General features: G+C 46.3%; 1 protein-coding gene across 2 annotated transcripts; it reads right to left on the reverse strand.

Annotated features, from left to right (window-relative positions):
* Nucleotides 1-2502: 2502 nt before the first annotated feature.
* Nucleotides 2503-18170, reverse strand: LOC140899191 (ficolin-2-like). 2 transcript variants are annotated; one of them, XR_012155240.1, is made up of 11 exons: nucleotides 18089-18170; nucleotides 16397-16510; nucleotides 13946-13999; nucleotides 13202-13237; nucleotides 12775-12810; nucleotides 8812-8847; nucleotides 8099-8226; nucleotides 7016-7145; nucleotides 6336-6470; nucleotides 3722-5052; nucleotides 2503-2712 (listed from the first exon to the last, which is right to left on the reverse strand). XR_012155240.1 is itself a non-coding variant. In XM_073314216.1 (10 exons), the coding sequence occupies exons 1-10, from the start codon at nucleotides 18168-18170 to the stop codon at nucleotides 4799-4801; spliced, it is 1005 nt and encodes a 334-aa protein (XP_073170317.1). In that variant the 3' UTR covers nucleotides 3490-4798. The 2 variants fall into 2 exon arrangements, 1 of the variants encoding a protein (XP_073170317.1); XM_073314216.1 differs by lacking the exon at nucleotides 2503-2712 and having other exon boundaries at nucleotides 3490-5052.
* Between the last annotated feature and the right edge of the window lie 6238 nt (nucleotides 18171-24408).

Consider the following 24408-nt stretch of genomic DNA (forward strand, 5'->3'; position numbering starts at 1 on the left):
TCAATCTTCTCTTCCAATATGGAGACCAGCTTGCACTTTGTACAGACAAAGTCGCTTCTGTCCTGTGGAAGAAAGACAAACATAGCACATCCAGTGCAGGTCACAACAGCTGAACCCCCGCCTTCCATATCACCTTCCTACTATGAGCTTCCTCAGAGAAGTTGGCAAGATGTAAGGCTCACTGGGCTCACTCCAGGCGAACTCCCAGACAAACTCCTGCTGTGTGCTGCTCTGCTGTTCCCAGAGGCTCAGCTGGTTCGCGAAGCTCTGGCTATCTTTAAACAGCCAGGCTTCCCTGAAACAAACAAACAGACAGCCCCAATGCCCGCCCCCTGCAGGCTACCAGTTTCCTCTATGAAGGATTATTTCTGACCAAATAAAAACGTGCTATTTACTGCTACCTCCGATGAGCTCATAATACTTCTACAAGAGAAGAAGAAAGGAGCATGTTGTTTGTAAGGGTGACAGGTTCGTCTCTCAAGGACCTGGGCAGGTGTTCGGAACCTCACAAAGTGATGCTGCTAGCCAGAGTAAAGGGATGAGGATTTTCTGCATAGCTCTCCCCATGACTGGTGCTGGTCTCGGCCACAGCAGTCCCATTCATCTTTGCCTTGTCTCTGCTTCGGTATTTGAGTGCTCCTGTGTATACTGAGTTTTACATAGCCAAAGAGAATGCAACGTTCACTTGCACCTCCTAATTCTTAGCTCTCCCACTCGTTCACCACATTCTGTTTGCTGTGAGACTGCGCTGTGGAAAATTAAACAGATGCAATGTCCCAGGAGGGCTGTGAGCATGTGATTTGGAAATCCATTTTCTTATGTAATCTGTCTGGGTTTCCTACACAGGGGTGTTCCAGTGAGGCGACCTTTAGCTCAGAGTTTCCCAAAGCAGTTTATCTTTAAGCAGTATTGATGTAATGTGTCTACCTTATTGGACAGGGTTTTACAAAGTCATCATAAATATCAGCCACAAGTGTCTGTTTTGTAGAATTCACATTGGCTGTGCCTTCTACGAGAGAGAGAGAGAGAGAGAGAGAGAGAGAGAAATGGCCGTGGACTCACGCAGAACTGAATGGTGGCTGTAGTAAGACCCTGGCATACATTTAGCATTGACATTATTACTATTCAGTTGAGAAAAGTGATGTCTGATGCTCTTCTCAATGGCTTTTTTTTCTTTTAGGCTGGAATGCAATAACTTTTGAATGCTACATCCAATCAATTCCAAAATTTCAGAGAAGGCAGAACCCTATTTATTTTTGGTGGCAAATGGGAAAACCAGAAGGGAGGAAATATGGGGCACACAAAACCCCTGGCATCTGGTTAGCAGACCCCCCAGCTTCAACCACCCCTGTAAATGTTTACAGATCGGAAAAACCGTTTGCTGTTAGCCATTAGCACCATATCATAGCAGTAACCCCCTCCCCCACATCTCAGCTCTTCCAAAATGTCGATACCTGGAGTGACTTATAACCTAGACAGAAAGAAAATACATAAGAGTGGTGGGAGTGGGAAGGAGGGAGGAAGGGTGAGTGGAGGTGCATACTGAGCCCCTGGCATGGAAGGGAGAATGGGGGACACTGGCATGGGGAAATGGGCAGCACATGGAACCACTGTTGGGGGCAGGGAATGGGGTCGGGGGAAAGGGTGGCATGGGGACACACAAACCTAGGGAGGTGGTAGAATCTCCTTCCTTAGAGGTTTTTAAGGTCAGGCTAGACAAAGCCCTGGCTGGGATGATTTAACTGGGAATTGGTCCTGCTTCGAGCAGGGGGTTGGACTAGATGACCTTCTGGGGTCCCTTCCAACCCTGATATTCTAGGATTCTATGATTTAAACCTCCTGGCATGGGGGAAAATGGGGACAATGGTGTGGGTGTTGGTGGGGGACACAGAGCTCCTGGCATATGGATGGTGGGGTTGCAGTGAGTCCCTGAAACAGAGAGGGATGCCAGGATGGCATGCAGGAAGCTTGTCTGTGTGTGTGGTGGGTGGGGAGGGGAATGGAAGGATGCAGAATCCCTGGTGTGTGGAATGCGCTCGGGTGACAGGCGCAACAAAGCGTACAGCCCTCGGGTGTTACTGGTTATCATTTCTATGGTGGTGCGACTGTGCAAAATGTGCAGCACTTTGGATAGCCCGAGGTCGGCCGTGTTGCTTTGCTGCATGGTCTGCATTTTGGTTTTGGCTAGAGCCACTGGATGTCCTGTCCCTTTCTGGGTCACACAGGGCAAGACTAGAGGTGCCAGGGTGCTCCTCAGGAACACACAGAAAGGAGACTTGATACCCAATACAGTGTTTAATTTAGAGTTTAAAATGATCAGTGGTGTGGCGCGGTCAGGGTGGTAGGAATTTCCATTGTTCTCACTGCCTGCAGTCCCAGCTCCATTTCCCACAACACAGCAATGACTTCTGTGGCTTTGGAGTAACATGAAGAAATGTCCTGGGAACGAAGCAGCCCTAAAGCACAGCTGTCCTTCAGTGAGGCAGCAGCTTCCAGGCAAGCAAGTCTATACAAACCATGCCATGCTCCAAAGGGGTCTGGATGGAACCAGAGCCAACATCAGCAGGAGGTGGGAATATTAGCAGAGAGCTGCTCCCAGGGCAGAGACTCAGCTCAGCTGTGATCTGTGAGAGGATTAACGCTGGAAAATATTAACCAAGTTAAACCAGAGGGTAGCTGGAAATGCTTGGATCCCGTGGCAATGGGGTGCTCCTATAAATAGATAGAACAATAATAATTATTTTACAGCCTCTTTTCTCCTGCAGAGAAGACTCTACTCCCCAGACATGCACTTAGCAAATGCTTATTTACAAGAGAAGTGATGGGCCGGCTCTGAGGGCCCTGTCTCACCAATGGGAGGGAGAGCAGGCAAAAGCAGAAGAAGGTGTAGGTCTGGGTTTGAGAGAAGTCTAAGGACTCCTATTATTATTTGCATTACACTGGGGTGTGGAATGCCCCCCCCCTGCACTAAGTGCTGTACCAACACACGTGGAAAGAGTTCCTGCCCCAAAGAGCTTGCAAACTACACAGACAAAGGGTGAGCAAATGGAAGGAGTACAGTCCCCATGTGTCAAGGCTGTTTCCCCACTCTGGCACTTCGAGTGCAGAAGGTGGGGGCCCACAAGTATTTTAAAAATTAATACTGGCCACTCCAGGCTGGTATTAAACTCCCAAGGTCACAACTTCTCTCTGACCTTGGATGGGTAGATGCTGCCACTACCCAAGTGCAACCGTCCCCTCATCTTGAGAACCCAGGAAGGAGCACTTGGGAATTCCTTCCTGTGGGGTACCCTCAAGCCCTTTCACCCCCATTCTGGGGAAGAGATGTGAAAAAAAAAAACAAAGGAAATCAGCTGTTGCCACCAGCTAATTAAACAACGTGCACAAACCTCTTAAGAACACAAAAATCCAATCCTGTTCTTAAAAAAGGTAAATTTTATTAAATCCAAAAAGAAAGGAAATACATTTGGAACTTGGGCTTTTTGCTAGATCTTAAAAGAAACAATTACAAAAATTAAGCATCAAGATAGCTCTCTTGAAGTTCTGCTTAAAGGTTACAAGCAAAACAAAAGCATATGGGGACAGCACAGAGGAGTCCACAAGCCAATAAAATATAAAAGAAATAACCCTAATCGCATCTTCCTAGACATTCCCTGATTTACGTACATATCTGGGGTTTCAGATAAGTAGGTTCGAGGTATGAATTGATGCTTTTTCATACCTGGTTTTAAAGCTGCTTACAATGTTGCTGCTCTGTGTCTCTGCTCTCCGGAGAACAACACCACCAGACAAAAGTGGAGTCTTGTTTCGATTTTAAAAAGTTCTAGCCTTCCCATTGGCTCTTTTGGTCAGGTGCCCACTCCGTTCTTTTTATCTGTGGGCTTTTTTTAACCCTTTACAGGTACAGTAAGTAGAGAACATCTACTAACAGGAATTTTATAGCTAGCTGGCTGGCGGGGTGTCCATAAAAGGGAGCTATCCCCCAGCTTCATTTATCACACCATGTTACAGTGAGATTAAAGGTAGGTCTTTCCTGGAGCTGGAGATGTACTTCCCAGCTCCAGGAGACGTCCGGGCTGGCGTTCTGATTGAGCTAGTGCACTAGAAGTAGCCGTGTGGCTGCAGTGAGGTGAGCAGAGGTTCAGGCAAGCTGCCTGAGTTCAGTCCGAGAGAGACAAGGTGGGTGAGGGAATAGCTTTTAGTGGACCAACATGCTTTTGAGCGGACCCAAGCCAGTCCAACGTCTTAGGCATGCCCTCAGGTGGCTAGCCCAAGGTGTCGTGGCCCAACTGCTGCTGATCAAAGCTAGTGCATGCATGTCTACCCACACTGGGAATTACACCTCCCAGCTGCGGTGTAGTCGTCTCCTACTTTACTTGCCAAAGATGACACAGGAAATGGATTGCAGAAGCAATACCTGAACCCCAGTCTCTAGAGTCCCAACCCACTACCTTAATGACATGAGCAGGCTTCTAAGTCCGACTCTGGAGATTAATCTTATGGTTACTTAGTGTCTAGAAAGAGGGTGCCACTTGCTCTCGTATCCCCGGCCATGAACCCTGTAGCATGTAAAGCAGCTCTGTTAGTTGGGCAGCCAAGGCACAGTCACTGGTGGAAGCCAAAGGAAACGAATGAAATCAGCGGTACCAAAATGAAGATCAGGGCATTGTCCACACTTAGAACCCAGGCACTGGGAGAAGAAAGGAGAAGGCATTGCCAGGAAAATACGGATGGCAGAAATATGTTACAGGCAAGAAACAGAGAGCAGTTCTCCTTCATCGTGTGCCTGCTGGCTGAGCTAGACAGGCCTACATTTCATTTCTGACTGTTTGTAGGAATAGTTATATCCTTTGCCCGTCCTCCAGTTCACCCCATCCGCAAAGCTGGAGTGGGCACCAGCCAAGTACATCCCATTCAGGTTGGACCAGTGACAGTCCTTGTACCACCAGGCCCCCTTGTAGATTGCAGCACAGTTTTGAGCATTTGAACCCAGGTCGTTGTCACGGTCTCTGGTTGAAAACTGCATGTCCTTGTGCCAGGTTAGTGAATCACCTGTGGAAAATAATTGTGTTACTTTGTCACAAAGATGTTACAGTTTCTTGTCTTGCCAGGGCCTGATCTCAAGGCCATTGAAATGGACGGGGGTCTTGCCAGGGATTTCAGGCCAGGGCACTCAGCATTATGGTATCATATGCTGCGCTGTCTCATGTGATCACCGGCTTAGTTCCCCAAATCCCAGCCAGTGAGTTCTGCTACAGGATGGCTTATTTCACTACTAGGCACCAGGAAACCCTTGCAGTGCAGGAGAAAGGCTCTAATGCTTAGTGGAGGAAGGAGGAGAGGGCAGCACATAGGAAATTACACATACAAACATATGTAACGCCAACAGACCCCTGTCGCCGGCGGGCAGGATTGAACCGGGGACCTCTGGAGCTTAGTGCATGAGCCTCTATTGCATGAGCTAAAAGCCAGCTGGCCGTTAGCTATGGCTGTAGAGCAGACTCATTGAACTCTCTCTCTAAGTGGTCTCGGTGCCACTAGATGGGACAGAACGTCACACCCAAGGAGGTGTGTGGGTTACACATACTTTTAGTGGGGGCTGTGCTGGTAACTCAACAACTCTAAAGAAATCATACTCATCTCAATGGGGTGAAAGCTGGGTCTTCTCGCTCAGCAACATGACCACAGTGCCCTGTGATTTCACACCATTACAAGAAGTGCTTTGGGAACGAGGTTACTAAGTCCCTAGAAGAACGCAGTGCTTTGCATTGCACCTCTTCAGCGTGTCTGTGATGATAGTGGGAGTACATGAACACTATAGCTTAGAGCAGAGACCTCACTGGCCTCAAACCTCCCCACCTTAGGGTTTCTTTTCTGGTGCTCTGTTAAGGACAGACGTCTCAAACCAGACAAGTGGTTAATAGAGCCCGGGTGGAATTTCAAATCAATGATGTGCAAGCGGGTTCAGAATTCCTAAAATTTCAATTGTCGCTCGTGAAATCAACTTAGAGATTTGGAGGCTAAATACAGAAACATTTGGTTTACAACTGCTGCGACCCCACTGATTGCACAGAGTTGATCAATACAGCATTTATTCCAATGCGTATAGGGAAGATTCCTGTTCTCCATTCCCCCTGTCAGTTTTTCCTTCCTGTAACTGAGTTTCCAGATGCTGTAAATAAATTTGATCCTGTGTCTTAGATGCACATTTATCTCTCCAGTTATGACAACCAGGGAGGAATTTATTTTGCTTTCTCCACAAGGTGTCCTCTCTCTCTGCTGGTTGGGCTGTTTCCCTTGTGCTATCAAAGGTATAAGACATGCCCAGAACCTACCTGCAGTGCCTCCAAGAAAATCTCCAAGAACCAGTTTGTATTTCTCCGTCTCTCCTGCAATCTTGAATGACTTGTACTTGGCAAACTGCATGTTGTTTTCAAAGTCTTTGAGGTCAATGCGGAGTTCATGGTTTCCTGTTAAAAACAAGGTGACCACTGAGCATATTCTGCTTTTGCACTATCTGTGGGCTCCTTTTTGCACCGGAATCAGCCCGATATTTGCAGTAGGGCTGGCGTTACCCATCTGATTTCTACCCTACAATGTCACTGGTCTATTAGCAAACAGTGCCACAGCGTCCAACCCCTTGCTGAGAAGACAGCCTGATTTTCCATCGCTTTGCCCCTCCTGCAACCGTTTACACCGGTTCAAGTCAGAACAAGAGCATTTTACACGCATTTTTGAATTGCAGAGCAAAGAAGAATCTGGCCTGGTGTATCCAGAGCCATCTCCTTCCCTGAAGTTCACTAGTGCCACTGCATGGTTCAGCTGACAGAGCCTGTTTAAATGATCCACCCCCTCCATTAGAGCTACAGAGTTCTCTGCTCCAGCAGCTTTCCCCAGAAGGGTCGTCGAAAAGAGGCTCAGTCCCTTATCACTATTTTCACCATTATTAGTGTGTCCCACTGTTCCCTGTAATGAGGCGGGATTAGACTGAAAAATGGCATCAGTGATTTCTTACCTAGAGATGTTAACAGGTGGATATTGTCATTCCCCAGCCAGAATTCTGACAGCCTGCTGCCGAAACCTCTTTTGTATGAACCCCAGTCACGGAAAAAGTTCTCGGATCCATCTGCCCTTTTCTGGAAAACCTATAGGGAAAGGAGAGGGGCTCATGTAGGAAACTGAAAAGTGGTGTCTGCCTTTAATAAAAGCTGGGCAAAGGAGGGGGAAAAAGACCCCTCCCCCAGTCTCCAAATGTACATCAATTACTCAGGTGTAAATGGCTTCAATCCATTTCAGTCTCAGGTAAGTAACAGCTGAGCCCGTCTGGGGTAAATGTTCACTGTGGAGAATGGTGCAGCTAAATCCCCTGTCCACAGCACTGAAAATATATCTGTGATAGAGTGAACTGTCACATGGTGATGGGGGTGGGGGGACCCCAAGCAGCTGGTTCCAATTAACCAATCCCCTTAGAGGCTGCTGGGAGTAGGAGGGATCTGAGCCTATATAACCCAGACCCAGCTAATCTCAGAGGAGGAGTGAGAATGTACAGGGGGAATGGGATGCTGAAGGAGTGCTACAGGGAAAACAACCTCAGCAAGGAGCAGCAGGAGAGGCGATCGCCTTTGGGGAAAAGGTACTAAGGCAGGGGAGAGCAGGGTACAGGCTGGAGGACTGCTTCCCTAGGAAACTTTGGACTTGCTTGAGAGACAGGAGAACTTATGGGGAAATGGGACGAAGGACTTTTGGTGTAGATGATGATAAACTAAATATCGATACAACTACTTCCAAGAACAGCTACTGTGTTTTCTCTGGCTTCCCCCCCCTCTAGTGGTCAGGCCACTGTGGCCCATCCAGGAAACAGCTTAGTGGCAGTATTCAATAACGTTAAAGTCCTTTGCATCAGCTCTTACAAAAAGGGTGAATTAAACTAGTCTCTTCAAAAGAATTTAGACCGAACATCAGTGAAATCTGTAGGAATGTAAGTCAGTGTCATGGACTATTGATTAGCTTGCAAAGAATCCACTTTCTCACATCATGGGACCCTCATGCAGAACAAGCTTCTGTCTCTGATATTTGTGTACACTTTATTCTCACTTACAAGCCATCCCCCACCATCTGTGTCCATGTCGCACAGCACGGTCATGGCGTTACAGTCACGGGGGTAGATGGTGTACCAGCCGCTCAGGGTGTTCCCTCTAGCTAACAGCTCCTTGCAGTTTTTTGCTCCTGGGCAGAACCAGAATTTAAAATACTTATTAAAATTCAACATTATTGCAAGCTGTCTAGAACCAAAACACGGCTAAAGAGACATCACAAGCCCACTTTACTGGAACTAAACCTCTGTGACAGAGCCAGGTATTGAACTTGGATTGTCTAAGAGCCAGTCTAGTGTCTTAAGAACAAAACCAGCTGATGAAGAGCAGAAAAATCCTCAATTCTTAACTGTCTGGGGGCCTGTGCATCAATCTATGCAACCGCCCCATTGATCAGCATGATGTCTGTGTATTGTGGCCCTCACAATGGTACTGGGTTTATTAGTCTTCTCATACCTTGGGTGAGTGCAATAACTGAAAACTCCATTCAGTGGTTTTAGCTCTGAAATTGAGGCAGGCTCTTTAAAGAGAATATCCATTTAAAATGAGCTTTGCCAGTGGGTATGTGTATTTGTCATGGCCAAGGATAGTGTGACAGACACCACGATCCCTACAACAGCTGGGGAAGAATCAAATGTGACTCTGCATTCTGAAGCAAGGTTCCATTATCCCTGGAGCAGAATGAGCGGATTGACCAGAAATTCCAGGAAGCACTCACCTTTCTTACACTGTACACTGTCCAGCTCGCTCTCTCCTGTGCAGGAAAATGAAATCAGAAAGGAGTGACTCTGTAAACTGCTGATAGTGTCTATAATAAAAATGCTTATCCATTATGACTACATGCCTCTGGGTTTAAGATGCACAACAGGGGGGAGGGATAGCTCAGTGGTTTGAGCATTGGCCTGCTAAACCTAGGGTTGTGAGTTCAATCCTTGAGGGGGCCATTTAGGGATCGGGGCAAAAATTGGGGATTGGTCCTGCTTTGAGCAAGGGGTTGGACTAGATGACATCCTGAGGTCCCTTCCAACCCTGATATTCTATGATTCTAACAGTGCCATAAGTTCAGTTACTTCATTTTGCTGGGTTTGTATTTTCATGAGCCATTATTCCTTGGTGTTTCTTTCATTGTCAACTGGATGATGCATTCCCTGTAAGATATTTCATAGAATCATAGAATATCAGGGTTGGAAGGGACCTCAGGAGGTCATCTAGTCCAACCCCCTGCTCAAAGCAGGACCAATCCCCAACTAAATCATCCCAGCCAGGGCTTTGTCAAGCCTGACCTTAAAAATATCTAAGGAAGGAGATTCCACCATCTCCCTAGGTAATGCATTCCAGTGTTTCACCACCCTCCTAGTGAAAAAGTTTTTCCTAATATCCAACCTAAACCTCCCCCACTGCAACTTGAGACCATTACTCCTTGTTCTGTCATCAGATCCAATTAGGCAATTAGATTAGTCAGGCATGACTTGCCCTAGGTGAATCCATGCTGACTGTTCCTGATCACTTTCCTCTCATATAAGTGCTTCAGAATTGATTCCTTGAGGACCTGCTCCCTGATTTTTCCAGGGACTGAGGTGAGGCTGTCTGGCCTGTAGTTCGCAGGATCCTCCTTCTTCCCTTTTTTAAAGATGGGCACGACATTAGCCTTTTTCCAGTCGTCCGGGACTTCCCCTGATCGCCATGAGTTTTCAAAGATAATGGCCAATGGCTCTGCAATCACATCCGCCAACTCCTTTAGCACTCCCGGATGCAGCGCATCCGGCCCCATGGACTTGTGCTCGTCCAGCTTTTCTAAATAGTCCCGAACCACTTCTTTCTCCATAGAGGGCTGGTCTCCTCCTCCCCATGCTGTGCTGCTCAATGCAGCAGTCTGGGAGCTGACCTTGTTCGTGAAGACAGAGGCAAAAAAAGCATTGAGTACATTAGCTTTTTCCACATCCTCTGTCGCTAGGTTGCCTCCCTAATTCAGCAAGGGGCCCACACTTTCCTTGACTTTCTTCTTGTTGCTAACATACCTGAAGAAACCATTCTTGTTACTTTTAACATCTCTTGCTAGCTGCAACTGCAGGTGTGATTTGGCCTTCCTGATTTCACTCCTGCATGCCCGAGCAATATTTTTACACTCTTCCCTGGTCATTTGTCCAGTCTTCCACTTCTTGTAAGCTTCTTTTTTGTGTTCAAGATCATCAAGGATTTCACTGTTAAGCCAAGCTGGTCGCCTGCAATATTTACTATTCTTTCTACACATCGGGATGATGTCCCTGTAACCTCAATAAGGATTCTTTAAAATACAGCGAGCTCTCCAGGACTCCTTTCCCCCTCATGTTATTCTCCCAGGGGATCCTGCCCATCAGTTCCCGGAGGGAGTCAAAGTCTGCTTTTCTGAAGCCCAGGGTCCGTATTCTGCTGCTCTCCTTTCTTACCTGTGTCAGGATCCTGAACTCGACCATCTCATGGTCACTGCCTCCCAGGTTCCCATCCACTTTAGCTTCCCCTACTAATTCTTCCTGGTTTATGAGCAGCAGGTCAAGAAGAGCTCCCCCCTAGTTGGCTCATCTAGCACTTGCACCAGGAAATTGTCCCCTACACTTTCCAAAAACTTCCTGGATTGTCTGTGCACCGCTATATTGCTCTCCCAGCAGATATCAGGGTGATTGAAGACTCCCATGAGAACCAGGGCCTGCGATCTAGTAACTTCCGTGAGTTGCCGGAAGAAAGCCTCGTCCACCTCATCCCCCTGGTCCGGTGGTCTATAGCAGATTCCCACCACGACATCGCCATTGTTGCTCACACTTCTAAATTTAATCCAGAGACACTCAGGTTTTTCTGCAGTTTCATACTTGAGCTCTGAGCAGTCATACTGCTCCCTTACGTACAGTGCAACTCCCCCACCTTTTCCGCCCTGCCTGTCCTTCCTGAACAGTTTATATCCATCCATGACAGTACTCCAGTCATGTGAGTTATCCCACCAAGTCGCTGTTATTCCAATCACATCATAATTCCTTGACATCACCAGGATTTCCAGTTCTCCCTGCTTGTTTCCCAGGCTTCGTGCATTTGTGTATAGGCACTTGAGATAACTCGCTGATCGTCCCTCTTTCTCAGTATGAGGCAGGAGCCCTGCCCTCTCACACGCTCCTGCTCGTGCTTCCTCCTGGTATCCCACTTTAGTCTCTGGCACATGTTCCCTCCAAGGGAGAGGAGTTGCAAGACGCCTGCCCTCCTTAGATGAGAAGGGTGTCCTAGGCAACAGCCAGGGTCAATTTCAGCCTGTGCGCTTGTGGGAATTCTCCGCACATGCCAGAGAACCGTGAGGGTGCAAATAGCTTCCAATCAGATGGGTAAAAAGCAGGCACAGAGTTCAGCCTTTTCTTTTTGTTTGTTTTTGCTGGAGCATGGAGCAGGCCAGCCATGCATGGGGAAGCAGGTTGCACCAGCCCGTCTCCACCTGGGACCCTCAGAATGCAGCATCACCCCTGTGCACTAGGGAACGTGGGCAGGGTGTTATAAGAATTTAGATCTATAAATTGCTCGTTGTAATCCTGGGAGGTAAGGAGCTATAGGGGACCAAAGGGTTGTTGTTAGTCGTCCCATCTCTTATAGAAGGATACTTCTTTATTTAAGCAGGACACTGGCCTTTCTCCCAGGATTCACATGAGGATGGGAATTATGGGCTAACTGGGTCATCTTAACTGAGACCCCTACCCAAAATGGTGCTGGCTCAAATCTGATTAATTTGTACCTTAGAAATATTCCTGGTACTTGAGTTCTGGCACTGGCCAAAAAAGTCATCTGTGTGTAATTGGGGGAGCTGTTGCAACACACGGATGGCCACATGTTGACATGTTTGTTATGCTAAAAAATGTTTCACTCGGCAGGCTTCACTTCAGTTATGAAAACGTTACAGAAAGATTGTGGGGGGAAGGGGGAATCAGTTTGTTTGTTGTTTGTGTCCTGTGCTTTTAAATATAGTTCTACTCTGAAGAGTGACTCTGTACAAATGGCCCTTTCTGACTCTGTCAACAACTCAGTGTATATAATGTCTTCTGCAGTTTCCACGGTATGCATCCGATGAAGTGAGCTGTAGCTCACAAAAGCTCATGCTCAAATAAATTGGTTCGTCTCTAAGGTGCCACAAGTACTCCTTTTCTTTTTGCGAATACAGACTAACACGGCTGTTATTCTGAAACTCAATAGATATTATTCTGAATACATAAACTTAAAATTACTCTTTATTCATGTTACCACCTCTATGGTAGAGGGTGTTAGACTCTTCTTCTGGTGCCACATCAACAGTACTGTTTACTAAACTCTGGTCACTTAGAATTGTGTAATCCCATCAAAATCAATAGGACTACATAGCATTTATTAAGGGCACAACTTGAACACTATAGTGTTCCCCAGGTATAAATGAAGGCACTTGTTATTGGTGGTGATGAACAAAAAGGGAAGAACTCAGCATGACTCTCAGATCTCAGGCTGAGTTTGCAAGGCTCGTAAGTGGTGGTGGTGGGGGGGGGAGAACCTTTTACTTGTAAACTAATCAAATTTCCAATGGAACCCTTGAGAGATGGGACCCCACTGTGTTACTTCAAAGGAATTCCTTTTTAGCTCAGAGCTTCACTTTAAAGATGAAACTCCCAGGGCTCTTGGTATGAAAGAGGGCAGAGGTTCTCACCTGGTGTTCCAGGTGCTCCAGGAGATCCTTTATCACCTAAAGAAAGAACACAGGGTCAAATCCTTGTGTCGCTTGGATATGATACCCTGATCTGTGTAGGGCTTAAACAGTGCCTCACTTTTAGGCATCCAAGCTTGGAAACATAGCCCCAGTGTAGGACACGATGTGCTATGAATGGAATTACTGAAGTAGAATCCTGCTGAAGTATCTTGCTGAATGTGTCTACCAAGAAGGATTTCAGTGGGCCCCTTCTGCCTGCCTAGGTGTTGATGTCAGTCTCCAAAGGCAGGACTTGGAAGTCCTGATAAGGCCTGGCACATGTGAAAATTGGGCCCATCCTGGACTCTACTAGCTGTCACAGTCCATCACCTTAGATAACATGGTGATAACACGATAATCAGGCAAGAAGAATGATTTGAACTCTCACCTTTTGGACCCGGGGGACCAGCAACACCTCTATCCCCTGATAAGAGAATGGAAAGGATTAGAAGAGTTGTAGGCATCTCAGCATTGTGGGCTCAGAGCTGAATTTCTTTTAGGATAAACACCTGAAGGCAAATACTGTTCCCCTGACTAAGACCTATAGCAAAGGTTTGCTTAGGAGCTCACCACATCCTTGCCAGGCCATGGAGTGCTCTCTGATCACTACTGCATCCTCAGACCAGGAACAGCCTCCAATCCAGCTGCTGCTCCTTCTCCCGGCCTGGGAATGGCCAGTGGTTCTGCCACTGCATTGATCTGCCAGATCTACCCTCAATCTTGCCCTTGCCCACACCCTCCCTGTCCTGTCTCTACTCTCCCTCCATAGCAGGAGTGGAGCAGAGTTCCATGAGGCACAGGACATTTATAGCCCTGTGTGGGTTCTTAGTATTCTGCCCCTGCTACCTGGGCAGAAAATTGCACCTGTTCATTTTTGGGCATGGCCCTTCATGGCTACAAAAGAGGGGCTGGGATTTAACCACCTTGTACATTCAAAGGAGCATAAGAATGGCCATACTGGGTCAGACCAAAGGTCCATGTAGTCCAGTATCCTGTCTTCTGACAGTGGCCAATGCCAGGTGCCCCAAAAGGAGCACATATTCCTTGGAGAGAAGACACAAATGCTTTTAGAACAGAGACTGTTATCTCTATCACCTACCAAGAGCACGAGGTTTTCCATGGATTACTTTACCTTTCAGTCCCTGTGGTCCTGCCTTCCCAGGGATTCCCTGTGTTCCCTGTACACCTACACAACACAGAAAGAGACTAAATATCTTACAGGACAAATTCTGATGTGTTACATTTGGGAGTTCCCTCTTTGTCCTCTGCCTTAAAGCCAGAGGGTGTAGGGAGAATTTGCTCTTACTGGAAACATTAATGACCTAGTTAAGCTATGTAAACTGTGTCCAGATACCATGGTGATGGGTGCAATAAAGAAATTATTTGAAATGCTATATTTGCTATTTTTGATCAAATGACTGCCCGAAAAGTGCTCTGGCAGCAAAATTTTTGATTTCACAGCAACACTCCCACACAGTTTAATCTTGATGGGCTAAATTTCAAAATAGCTCACATCCAGCCTTCTGGGATTTCAAAACAAACACATACCCATCCTGGCCACCTAGTTTAATATCTTAGTGATAGCTGAGCTCTTTTGTAAATCTGACCCTATGAATATCTCAAAGATTTAGCAGCTAGCGGCTCCAATATTTATTGCCTAGATTGTTTCTTGGGGACATCATTCATGTATAGTGTATTGTCACCACCATGTGGGACCTAGAAGACGAACAGCTCATTTCTCTATACATGGCACCCCTTGTGTTTCCATTGTGAACTGCCAGTCTGGGGAAATGGACACTCTATGAGAACAGAATTATTTTAAGCTCATGTCTGTTGCAGAGTGAGTGTCTTACACTGTAATTGGGATAGTCAAGGCAATTATTCCTATGATGGGGGTATTTATCATTGTCCTTGGTGGCCTCAGTGTGCAGATCAAGGCTAACTCTAGTGTGTTGGTGCAGGATCCCAAGGCTTCCATGACATGGATTATTACACCAGATGGTTTGGGGGCTAAACTCCTCTTTACAGGAATGCTCTGGATGCTGTCTTTGGGATGGTGTTGGAAATGGAGGGTGACACCATTGAGGGTCATAAATACCACCTCCAGTGTGATGTTGTGGGGTAAGGGGACTACTCCCATGCCACTTGTTGTGGTGTACCTCTGTGCATGGCCTGATATAAAAAATTGATGGACCAAGCTGGACTCTGTATTATTCAACTATGGGTCAACTCTGCCAGTGGCTTAGTGAGGAATGATAATCACGCTGTTGCCCAATCATTGACAGATTGTTGCCCTGAGGTCTTCACAAGTCACAATGGGGCTTGTGATGGATGTACTTGAAGGGGAGGTGATGAGAGTGCCTTTAGTGCTGGATCCAGACTGCATCTAATGGACTGGAATATAGTATTTGCATTTCTGAGTATTTGCATTTCTTAGCTTCAATCACAGCGATAGCAAAGAGAGACACTCAGCTAAAGCATCCAGGAGACCTCAGCCAGCAGGGTTATTCAGAGTGTCAGGTAGGTGGCTACTCCATAATGCTTTCTCTCTGGGACAAAATAGGGCTTCTTCCAGGGTGAAGACTTTTCCATCTATGGAAATCCATATCAAGAGCATTTGGACACATGCTCCAGAGTCCATGTCAGAGCAGGAGATGACCATGGGCATGGCTCATCTTGGAAGGTGTTCAATTAAGTCACTCTTCAGGGTGGAAGAGGCACTGAGGAAGCTGGGCATGATCACTAGGCACAAATTTTGTTTACTAGGCGCAAATATTTGTCATTCACCCTAGGCTGAGCCACAAACACTTTTCTTAGAACAAACATTTGTGGAGCATTTAGACTAGTGCCTACATTGTGCTAATTGCCATTTAACTGCTATTCATCAGTTAACTCTAGTTAAAACAGGACCACAGTCTAGTCTAGACAAACCTTCTGTAACTGGCTCCTGCCTTTGGAAACCAGTCCTCCTAATGGGCTGTTAGATATTCAGGCTGGTAAGCTTCAAATTATGCTGCTGGGCTCAGCCAGCCAGGTTATTGACTGTAGTTCGTACGTTCAGGATTAGCTGAGGTTTTAGGAAGGTCAAGATGTGGGACTTGTTTATTGTGACTAACTGTTTTCTATACAGCTTGGCTATTTTTGTTATAAACATCCTAGTTAGGGTTGCCAATTTTAGTTGGACATATTCCTGGAGGTGTCATCACATGACCATCTTTAATTAAAGATTAATCTTGAATTTCCAGAGACGCCAGGACAATCCTGGAGGGTTGGCAACCCTAATCCTAGTGTAGCTACTCTTTAAAGGAAACAAAACTGTGTCCAAAAGAGAGCTGAGTTGCAGATGGTGTTGCTAAATGCTGGCCATTAGAAGACATGACATATAATAGATCCCTAAGTAACCCAAACAACAAATCATAGAAATCCCAAACTAAGCTGACATGAACAATTCTGATACCAGCCTTCTCCACAGGTTCATGTCAAGAGGCTATTAAAATGAAGAAAAAATAGAGAAATCATTCACACTTCTATCCATCCTCATCATCACTCAAATCAGGTTCTCATTCAGTGCCTGGGAACGTACCTCTCATTCCTGCAGCTCCTGGGGCACCTTTGGGTCCTGCGGCACCAGGAAACCCAGGGCAGCCTTGGAGAACGGCGAGTTTATCAGAACCGCTGAGTCCCACTATTCTCACTTCTGAAGTAACAAACAAATCAACACATGACTTCTGAAAGCATCTCAGGAGCTGAAACAGTCTTCAAAGGGTGGTGGTGGGGAACCACACCAGACCCATTTCTGGGTATTTGTAAGGCCCTATTGCCCTAGCATCTGAGCACTTCAGTCTAATATATTAATCCCCATGACCCCGCTGTGAAGTAGGTCCTGCCTAAGGTCACAGGAAGTCTGTGGCATGGCAGGGATTTAACCATGGTCTCCGACCTCCTAGGTTAGTGACCAAACCGTGGGACCATCCATCCTCCTGATCAAATCCCGATCAGAACCTACAGATCTCCGTTGCTAGCTATAAATGCAAAAATAATCATCTCACTTTCAGACATTAAATACACAATAGACTGCTGTGAAGATCATGATAAAAGAACTAAGTTTATACAGATCTACAAAAAGAACAGGAGGATTTGTGGCACCTTAGAGACGAACAAATTTATTTGAGCATAAGCTTTTGTGAGCTCCGGCTCACTTCATCGAATGCTGTGTTGCTTCCGATGAAGTGAGCTGGAGCTCACGAAAGCTTATGCTCAAATAAATTGGTTAGTCTCTAAGAGCCACAAATCCTCCTTTTCTTTTTGTGGATACAGACTAACATGGCTGCTGCTCTGAAAACTATACAGATCTAGTACTACTATATCTACATGTATTTCTTAAACTGGTTCTGCTTCAAAGATAGGCTGATCCTAAGCTGGCAGTGGGAGACCTACAGATTGTGGGTGGTTCTCTGAAATGTATCAATCTCCTAGGCCCTGAAATTAAGCACGAGCTGCTGAGATTTCTTGCACTCACTGATTTGGGACAAGTCAGAACCTCACATGAAATAGATTTTCTTGTGGTGTCTTATTAACATGGCTTCTGGTCTCGGATGAAACCAGGAAATTCACTCAAACCTCAGAAAAGCTAGTTTTGGCTCAAGAGAGGGGTGTGTGTGTGTGTGTGTGTGTGTGTAAATTCAGGCTGGCTCTTATTTATCCAAAACCATGTGGGCCTTCCCTAACTTGCTGACATGTTGCAATCTTGAGGCACGAGACAGCTCATAAAGGATGGAATTTCATTCTGTATTTCTCTATGGTAGCAATTCAAATATTGTTATAGCATTTAAATGGAAGGCTGTGTGCAATTTTTAATACTCTTGAGAGTATTCTATAAATTCCAGCACTCTTCTGTGGATAGCATGTTCAAGAAAGATATCAAAATGCCTGTGTATAGAGTCCCACAGACTTGTTACCGAGTACAGCATGCCAGCAATATGCTTTGAACAGCACTGTTGTTGATTAGAGAGGGTTAGACAACAAAATGCTGAAATTATACTACAACTGCAAACTACCTTCTCTTCAGAATTTATTTTTGCCCTGGAAAATCTGATAATTATGAATTCTATATATCCTGGGGTCTCGCTCCTATCCGAAGAGGCCAGCCACAATGGAGAGAGGTTATAAAATAAAGTCTATAAAGAGTCCATTCAAATCTACTTTGCTCTCAACAGTGCAAAGGAAGAAGTAGGAAGGACCATATCTTTGAAAGAAGCATTTATGTCTCTCTCACCTGGGCAGGTGTCTTCTGCCTGGGCAACCACTGCTGCTATGGAGAGCAAAGTGATGAGGGTTTGCTGTGTGGCTGTCCCCATGGCAGGTGCTCCCCCTGCAATGGCAGCTCCAGGTGTGTTCTTGTCCAAGTCTCTCTGCTTCAGCATTTCAGAGCAACACAAGCCTTATATAGGCAATACATAAAATAGTAAACTCCACCTACCAATTCCTCACCCTTTCATTCTCCACATTCTCTTTCCCGTGAGATTGCTGCAGGGGAAAACGACACAGATGTAGTCACTCAATAGCCATGATGACCTAATTTTAAAACTCAGACCCACTTATGTTCCTGTAATCTGGCTTGGGGTGTGCTTTATAGGAGAGTTTCAGCTATGAGACAAGCTATGAGATTCATGCCACATTGAAGTTTTACTGCATGAGGGGCACTTTCATGTTATCACTAGTACGAATCATTTTTATAGTGCAGTAAATGTACACAGTACTTTGCAAAACACAGAGTAAGATAAGCTGTCTACCCCAATACACTTACATTGTGAAACTGATAAGAAAAAGGTGACAGAGGGAAGTTCATTTAAACAAGAAGAGTTCCTGGAAGAAGTGTGTTCTAAGGAGATCTCTGAGAACAGAGGGCTGTGACAAAGTGGGAATTTTCTGTAACATACATATGAATGATATGCATGACAATGACTCCCTTGACTAGGGATTGCTACCCAGTGGGTGCAGAAAGGGTTAACATGCTCCCAAGGCAGAGCAGGACACAAGAGGTGCTTGGGTCATGAATGGGACCTTAAGGACTAGCGGAAACTGACCCAGATCCTCCATTACTATGGAAATACAATGGGACCCCCCCCCCCCCCAGGACTGAACAAATGACACCTAACAACCGGGAACATGTAAACTCAGCACCAGATTCTGTAGGAGGACAATGGACCAAAAGGTATCAAGGGGCTGTGTTAAGAGTTTGCCTTTGTAGAGACACAGGAACTCTCACCTGGCACTGAGAGACAGACCCAGAGGGAGATGGAACCAAAATGGATTCTACAGCAGCTTGGCTGGAGAGAGCCCTGGTGCTGGCCAGTCTGAACCCCGTCTTCACCTTTGTTTCTCTGTGGATTTCCCTGTGCTGGAGTTCAGTAACTAATACATGCTACGCAGTTTTGAAAGGCTGCCTGGTGTCACTGCAAATATTGCTGAAGCTCATTGATCCCTGGGCAGGGCAAAAAGTCTCTGAACGGGAGCTATTTCAGTTGGACTCTTCGGGCAGTGCTCATGGTGTGAAATAGGAGTTCTGCAGTCCAGAGACTCAGTCTCTGAGTTGAGGCTGCATAGTTCACCCTTGCAGAAGAGTGGGACCCCTTGTGGTTCTGGCACACTGAAGGGGCTCCTCTAAGGGACTGCTCAAAAGCTGGGACATAGCACAGATCCCGTGGATCTGTGACACAGGCATTTGGTGGACCAGAGATGGGAGAAATCAACAAAGCAGAGGGTTCCCACACTGAAGTAGGTTCCCACACTGAAGTCAGTGGGGTTGCACTGGGTGTAAAGGTGCAAAATTTGCCTCATTGTTGAAAATTCTTGATGTTTGACCAGTTCACTGGCTGGGACAGAGTTTCCAGATACTGGAAAGAAACTTAATCCAGTTGCTTAATTGCTCACGTTTGTTCTAAGATATTCACGGTTCTTGCAAACAGGGAGAACTTTCCCCGCCCCTGTAACAGGATGTCTTGCATCACTGTTGGCTTTTCCCTCCCTTAAGCAAGCATCGGAATGTGCCCAGAACATACCTGACTCACCCTTAGCAGAATCTCCAGAAATCAGCTTGTATTTCTTACTCTCCTGAAGTTCTGAATTATTTGTACTTGTCAAATAATTTGCTGTCAAAACTCAAAGATCGATGTGTAGCTCACAGTTTCCTGTTAAGCAATTTGGAAATAAAAATAGTCATCCCAATCTTTGGGCTCCCTTTTGGTTCACATAGGTTGATATCCCAGGCCAATCATTGTCTTTGCTTTTACTGGCCCAATTGTCATCATCTGTACCGGCAGCAAATTACAACGCTCTTTGCACCAGATCAGCTGTGCTGCTTCCATAAGGCCCTGGCTCTACCCACTTTTTCCACCTGCTCTGGTAGGACTGTGGAAGTATCCTGACAGTGTTCAGATCCAGGTTGCCCTTATAGAGGTGTAAGTGGTGGTGATGGTGGTAGCTCTTACTCCTCCTTGTATAGCCCAAGACACAAACTACCTCTACCTCTGAGATTCCAGTTTGATCGTATTTATAATACGTGCGTGCTGAAAGGTGTTAATGGCTGCCATCAAGCATGACTGCTCTGTAGCTCAAAGACACAGTTCTGATTAGAGCTCTTTCATTCAGGCTAAATGGATGGAACAATTAAATTTCCCTTTCCGTTGTGATCGCTGACATCATAAACCAGCCCGGTAACATGCTGCTGGTTTTCTGCCTCCTTTTCCTTCACGCTCAGGTCCGGTTCTCTGGCTTGCTGGTTTCCTTCCTACTTCTGGTGGTCACAGTCCTGTTCTCTATTAGTCATTTCCATCCTTTTGGCCCACTCTCCCAGACTCCCACCTCTGATGTCTGTAATTCTGTCTCAGCTAGTTCAAGTTGTGTGCTCACTGAGGGCTCTCTGTCTTTGTCCACATTGCCTTCAGCATGTCCACTCACGTTTACACTTCCTTGGTTCTGTTTCCTCACCTGAAATAAACAGAAACTAACTGTCACCTTTCTGGAACTTTCCCCAGCCTCTGCCCTTGAGAGTCACCTACAGCTGTCTTACCAGTGCTGGAAGTATAAATCTCTGTTACAATAGCAAGCTGTGCGTAAATCCTGTTCAGCTACACCCAAGTAGCATATTGCTGCTGGAGATACCCCGAGCTGCGAGCTGCTGTTACCCTCTGCCTCAGCAAGAGTGAGCTTTGCTGGAGATTAGGCTTGTCAGCTCCCCGCCACGCCGCAAGGCTCTCCTGGCCCAGACCTTGCCTAGAAGGTAACAACCAGACAACTCCAGGCTGAGGCCCAGTGGGAAGGCCTAAGGAGGTACTCGGGCTGCAGGGAGACAGCTGGGGCTAGAAAGGCAGCAGGTCCAACCCCCTTGCCAGTGATGTTTGGCCGTTACAGGTGGCAGTCTGCCCCAGGGGGTGGGGGCGAGATGATGACTGGCAGTAGCCATACAGGCAAGGTGGGCTTAGAGGGTTGGGGGTTCCCCTGGGAGGGGAGACCTCGAGCATAAGGACTGAGGTGGGGCAGCATCTCAAGGTACAGGGCACCGGGGTTCGGGAGGGACATGGGGCCTGAGGTAGGTGAGACACCGGCCAACAGTGGGTGCTCTGAGGCTGAAGAGCTAATTCCCAAGATGACCAGCAGGAGGTGCCACACCACTGAGTCCGTGAACTGCTACAGCTGTACTCATAGGTATGTTTCTCTTTGCCAAAAAAAAAAAAAAAAACCAACAAAAAAAAAGTCTGCAGGGTTCTTACTCTTCCCTCTCTCCCACAAAAATGAACTTTTCTGTGATTTAAATGAACTAGATGGAGGAAAGCAGCTGATAAAACTACCCCCAAATCTCCTGCAGTTAACTAAACAGGCCAATAAGTAGAACATCTGTTTGTTTTTTTGTGCTTTATTCAGTTACACAAATGATCAGCAGGGCAGAATAGATCGATAGGGAGGGTGTCCCATGGCATAGTTTCCCCCTTTCCACCATGCAGTGAAGGTTCATGTTGCATTTTGTGATTATAAAGAAATAACACAAGAGTGAAACATCCCTAAAGCTCAGCTGTCACTCCGTGGGACAGCAGCACACCGTGATTCTACACAAACTAGGCCCTATAAAGTACCATGCAGAACTAAAGTCAGCAGAGTAGTCCCCTGAAACATGAGTCCTACAAACAATGAACTGTTCCCAGGGCACAGACACTCCTCAGGGAGCCCTTTACAGCTCTGATCAAGTGGGCTGGGCTAAGTCAGTCCCAAACTTGCAGTGAGTGAGCGTAGCCTGGGGGTAGCTCTAATTTATACCAGAGGTAGAGCCAGGTATTAAACTCCCAGAGCAGGGTGCTGTTTCAGACTGGAGTATTTTATTGACAGTTATGCAAGAATCAAGCAACCAACACACCAGCTTCCAGAAACCTGCTGCTTGAGCATCTCCCAGGAGCTCCACCCTCTGCTGTGACTATGCTGGGCTCACCAGAGCGGTGTCTTCCTGACCTGTCAGCAGACTGCTGGGAAAGGTAACCCTGGCATTCTACCCACTCTTGTGTAAAAGCATGTATGTTAGCAAAACAGTAAGCTACATTTACACTGTTCTATACAGCATGACTTTTGAGTGCTGCATGCAGTGGTCCCTGAGGAACCACATGCCAGTAGAGGATCCGCATAGCACAGTTTTGCCAGCTCTCACAATGTCATATTTCTTAAGGCCCCAGCTGCTGGAGTCAAGTGAAGATGTGAGAATCTGAGTTTTCATTCCAAGAACCAGTGGTTGTAAAGAAATGCCAGGCAACAGCATGAAAATGAATGCACTGTAAAGGTTCTGGAAGGCAAATAAAAATCAACCCCAAACATATTTTATTTTTAAAGCCACTTTCATGATTGTTGAGGGGCGGGTTGGGGCTGACTCGTGATTGTTGAAGGATCGGTGTTGGCAAAACCAGTTAGTCTAGCAGAACGTTGCTCTGCTCCTATCCTGCCACCTCCTTGCTCCCTGTGATGGGAGGGGGTGTGGGCAGAGGAGGTAGATCCACTAGTGTAGTTGTCTTCACCCAGTGATATCTACAGAGAAGTTCTGGCCAGGGGCAGGCTCCTGGGCAGGACCTGAGTGTAAAAGAGGATCTGGCCCAAGAGCTACGTCTTAAGCTCAGGAATAAGGGTTGCTTGAAAATTTTCCATCTATTTTTTCAGTGGAAAATTGGCTTTTCAACTAAACAAGCATTTGCTTGCCATGGAAAATTGTGAGTCTAAGTTTGTTTTTTTTGCCAGAAAGTCTGATTTCCCCTCCCCACAATGAAATGTCAAACCTTTCCACATAAGAGCCCATGCCCCTGTTTACCAACCAGTTCTTTTCAGGTGGTAAGGGAAGTGCTTGTGTTTTTGGTAACAGATCATGGGCTCCATCCCCACCATCGCTATGCTGTCCATAGATATATTCAAGCATCAACGGATTAAACTTACACTTGCACAGAAATCCCCATTCCAGGAGACTCTAGATAACATGGTCCAGTTATGCCCTCACTTACATAGGCATATGTCACATGGGGCCAACAGAAAGGGATAAGCAAGTGTGATCTAAAAAGAAACCAATTCACCTAAAGAGACCTCTCTAGCTGTTTGCTGTTGTTGACTAAGTGCTGGGCTCAATAGACCTAAATTTCATTTTTGATACTGTGTAGGAATAGTAGTCCCCTTTGTTGGTCTCCCAGTTCACCCCATCTGCTTAGCTGCTGTGGGTTCCCAGCCAGTACATCCCATTCAGGTTGGTATTTTGGCAATTATTGTACCACCAGACTCCTTTAAACTTTTGGCACAGTTACTTGACTGCTGGTCATTGTCACAGTCTCTGGTTGTAAATGGTATGTCCTTGTGGTAGGATAATGAATCCCTGTGGAAAACAAGTGTGTTCACTTAATAAAAGTCATTGCAGTTCAGCTTCCCATAACCTGGCAGATCAGTTCTGTAGTGGAGCCACTAGCTTCTCCTTTCACCAAGCAAGAGGAACCTCTTGGGGAACAGAGAAGACTGTGGTCATGCTTGGCTTCATTAGTGGAAGGAGGTGAACAGGGGCTACTGCTCAGGTTCTGACCACAGCTGTAGTGGTGTAAATCCAGGGGAACCCACTGAAGTCAATGGGATTCTACCAGACTCATGATGACATAACCCTGATAGGTACCGTCCAGTCTATTTTGGGATTTTAAACTGCCATCCATCTCTATAGTATCTGAGGCCCAAATCCTCAAACATGTTTCGGGACCTAACTCTCATGGATTTCAGTGGTAATTAGTTGCCTAATTCCTTTGAGGATATTCGTCTGTATGTCTACCCAGTAATTCAGAACTCTAGTCAGCTGAGTGAGCTTTGCTGCCTGATCATGTGATCATCGCATGTGCCTTTGCTGCACAGAAGCCGATGAAATTATGGACTGATTAAAAGCATTAGGTTGGGTACTAAAATGAGAACTTATCAAAGCAGCGTGCGAACAGTATTGCTGTAGGGTCCGGAAGCAGCTGCATTAAGTGACACACATTCAGGTAGGATTTTCATATATTGGGGTCTGATGGAGAGCTCCCAAATCTCAAATCTTATTAC

The sequence above is a fragment of the Lepidochelys kempii genome, chromosome 16 (assembly GCF_965140265.1).
Source record: "Lepidochelys kempii isolate rLepKem1 chromosome 16, rLepKem1.hap2, whole genome shotgun sequence".
NCBI lineage: Eukaryota > Metazoa > Chordata > Testudines > Cheloniidae > Lepidochelys > Lepidochelys kempii.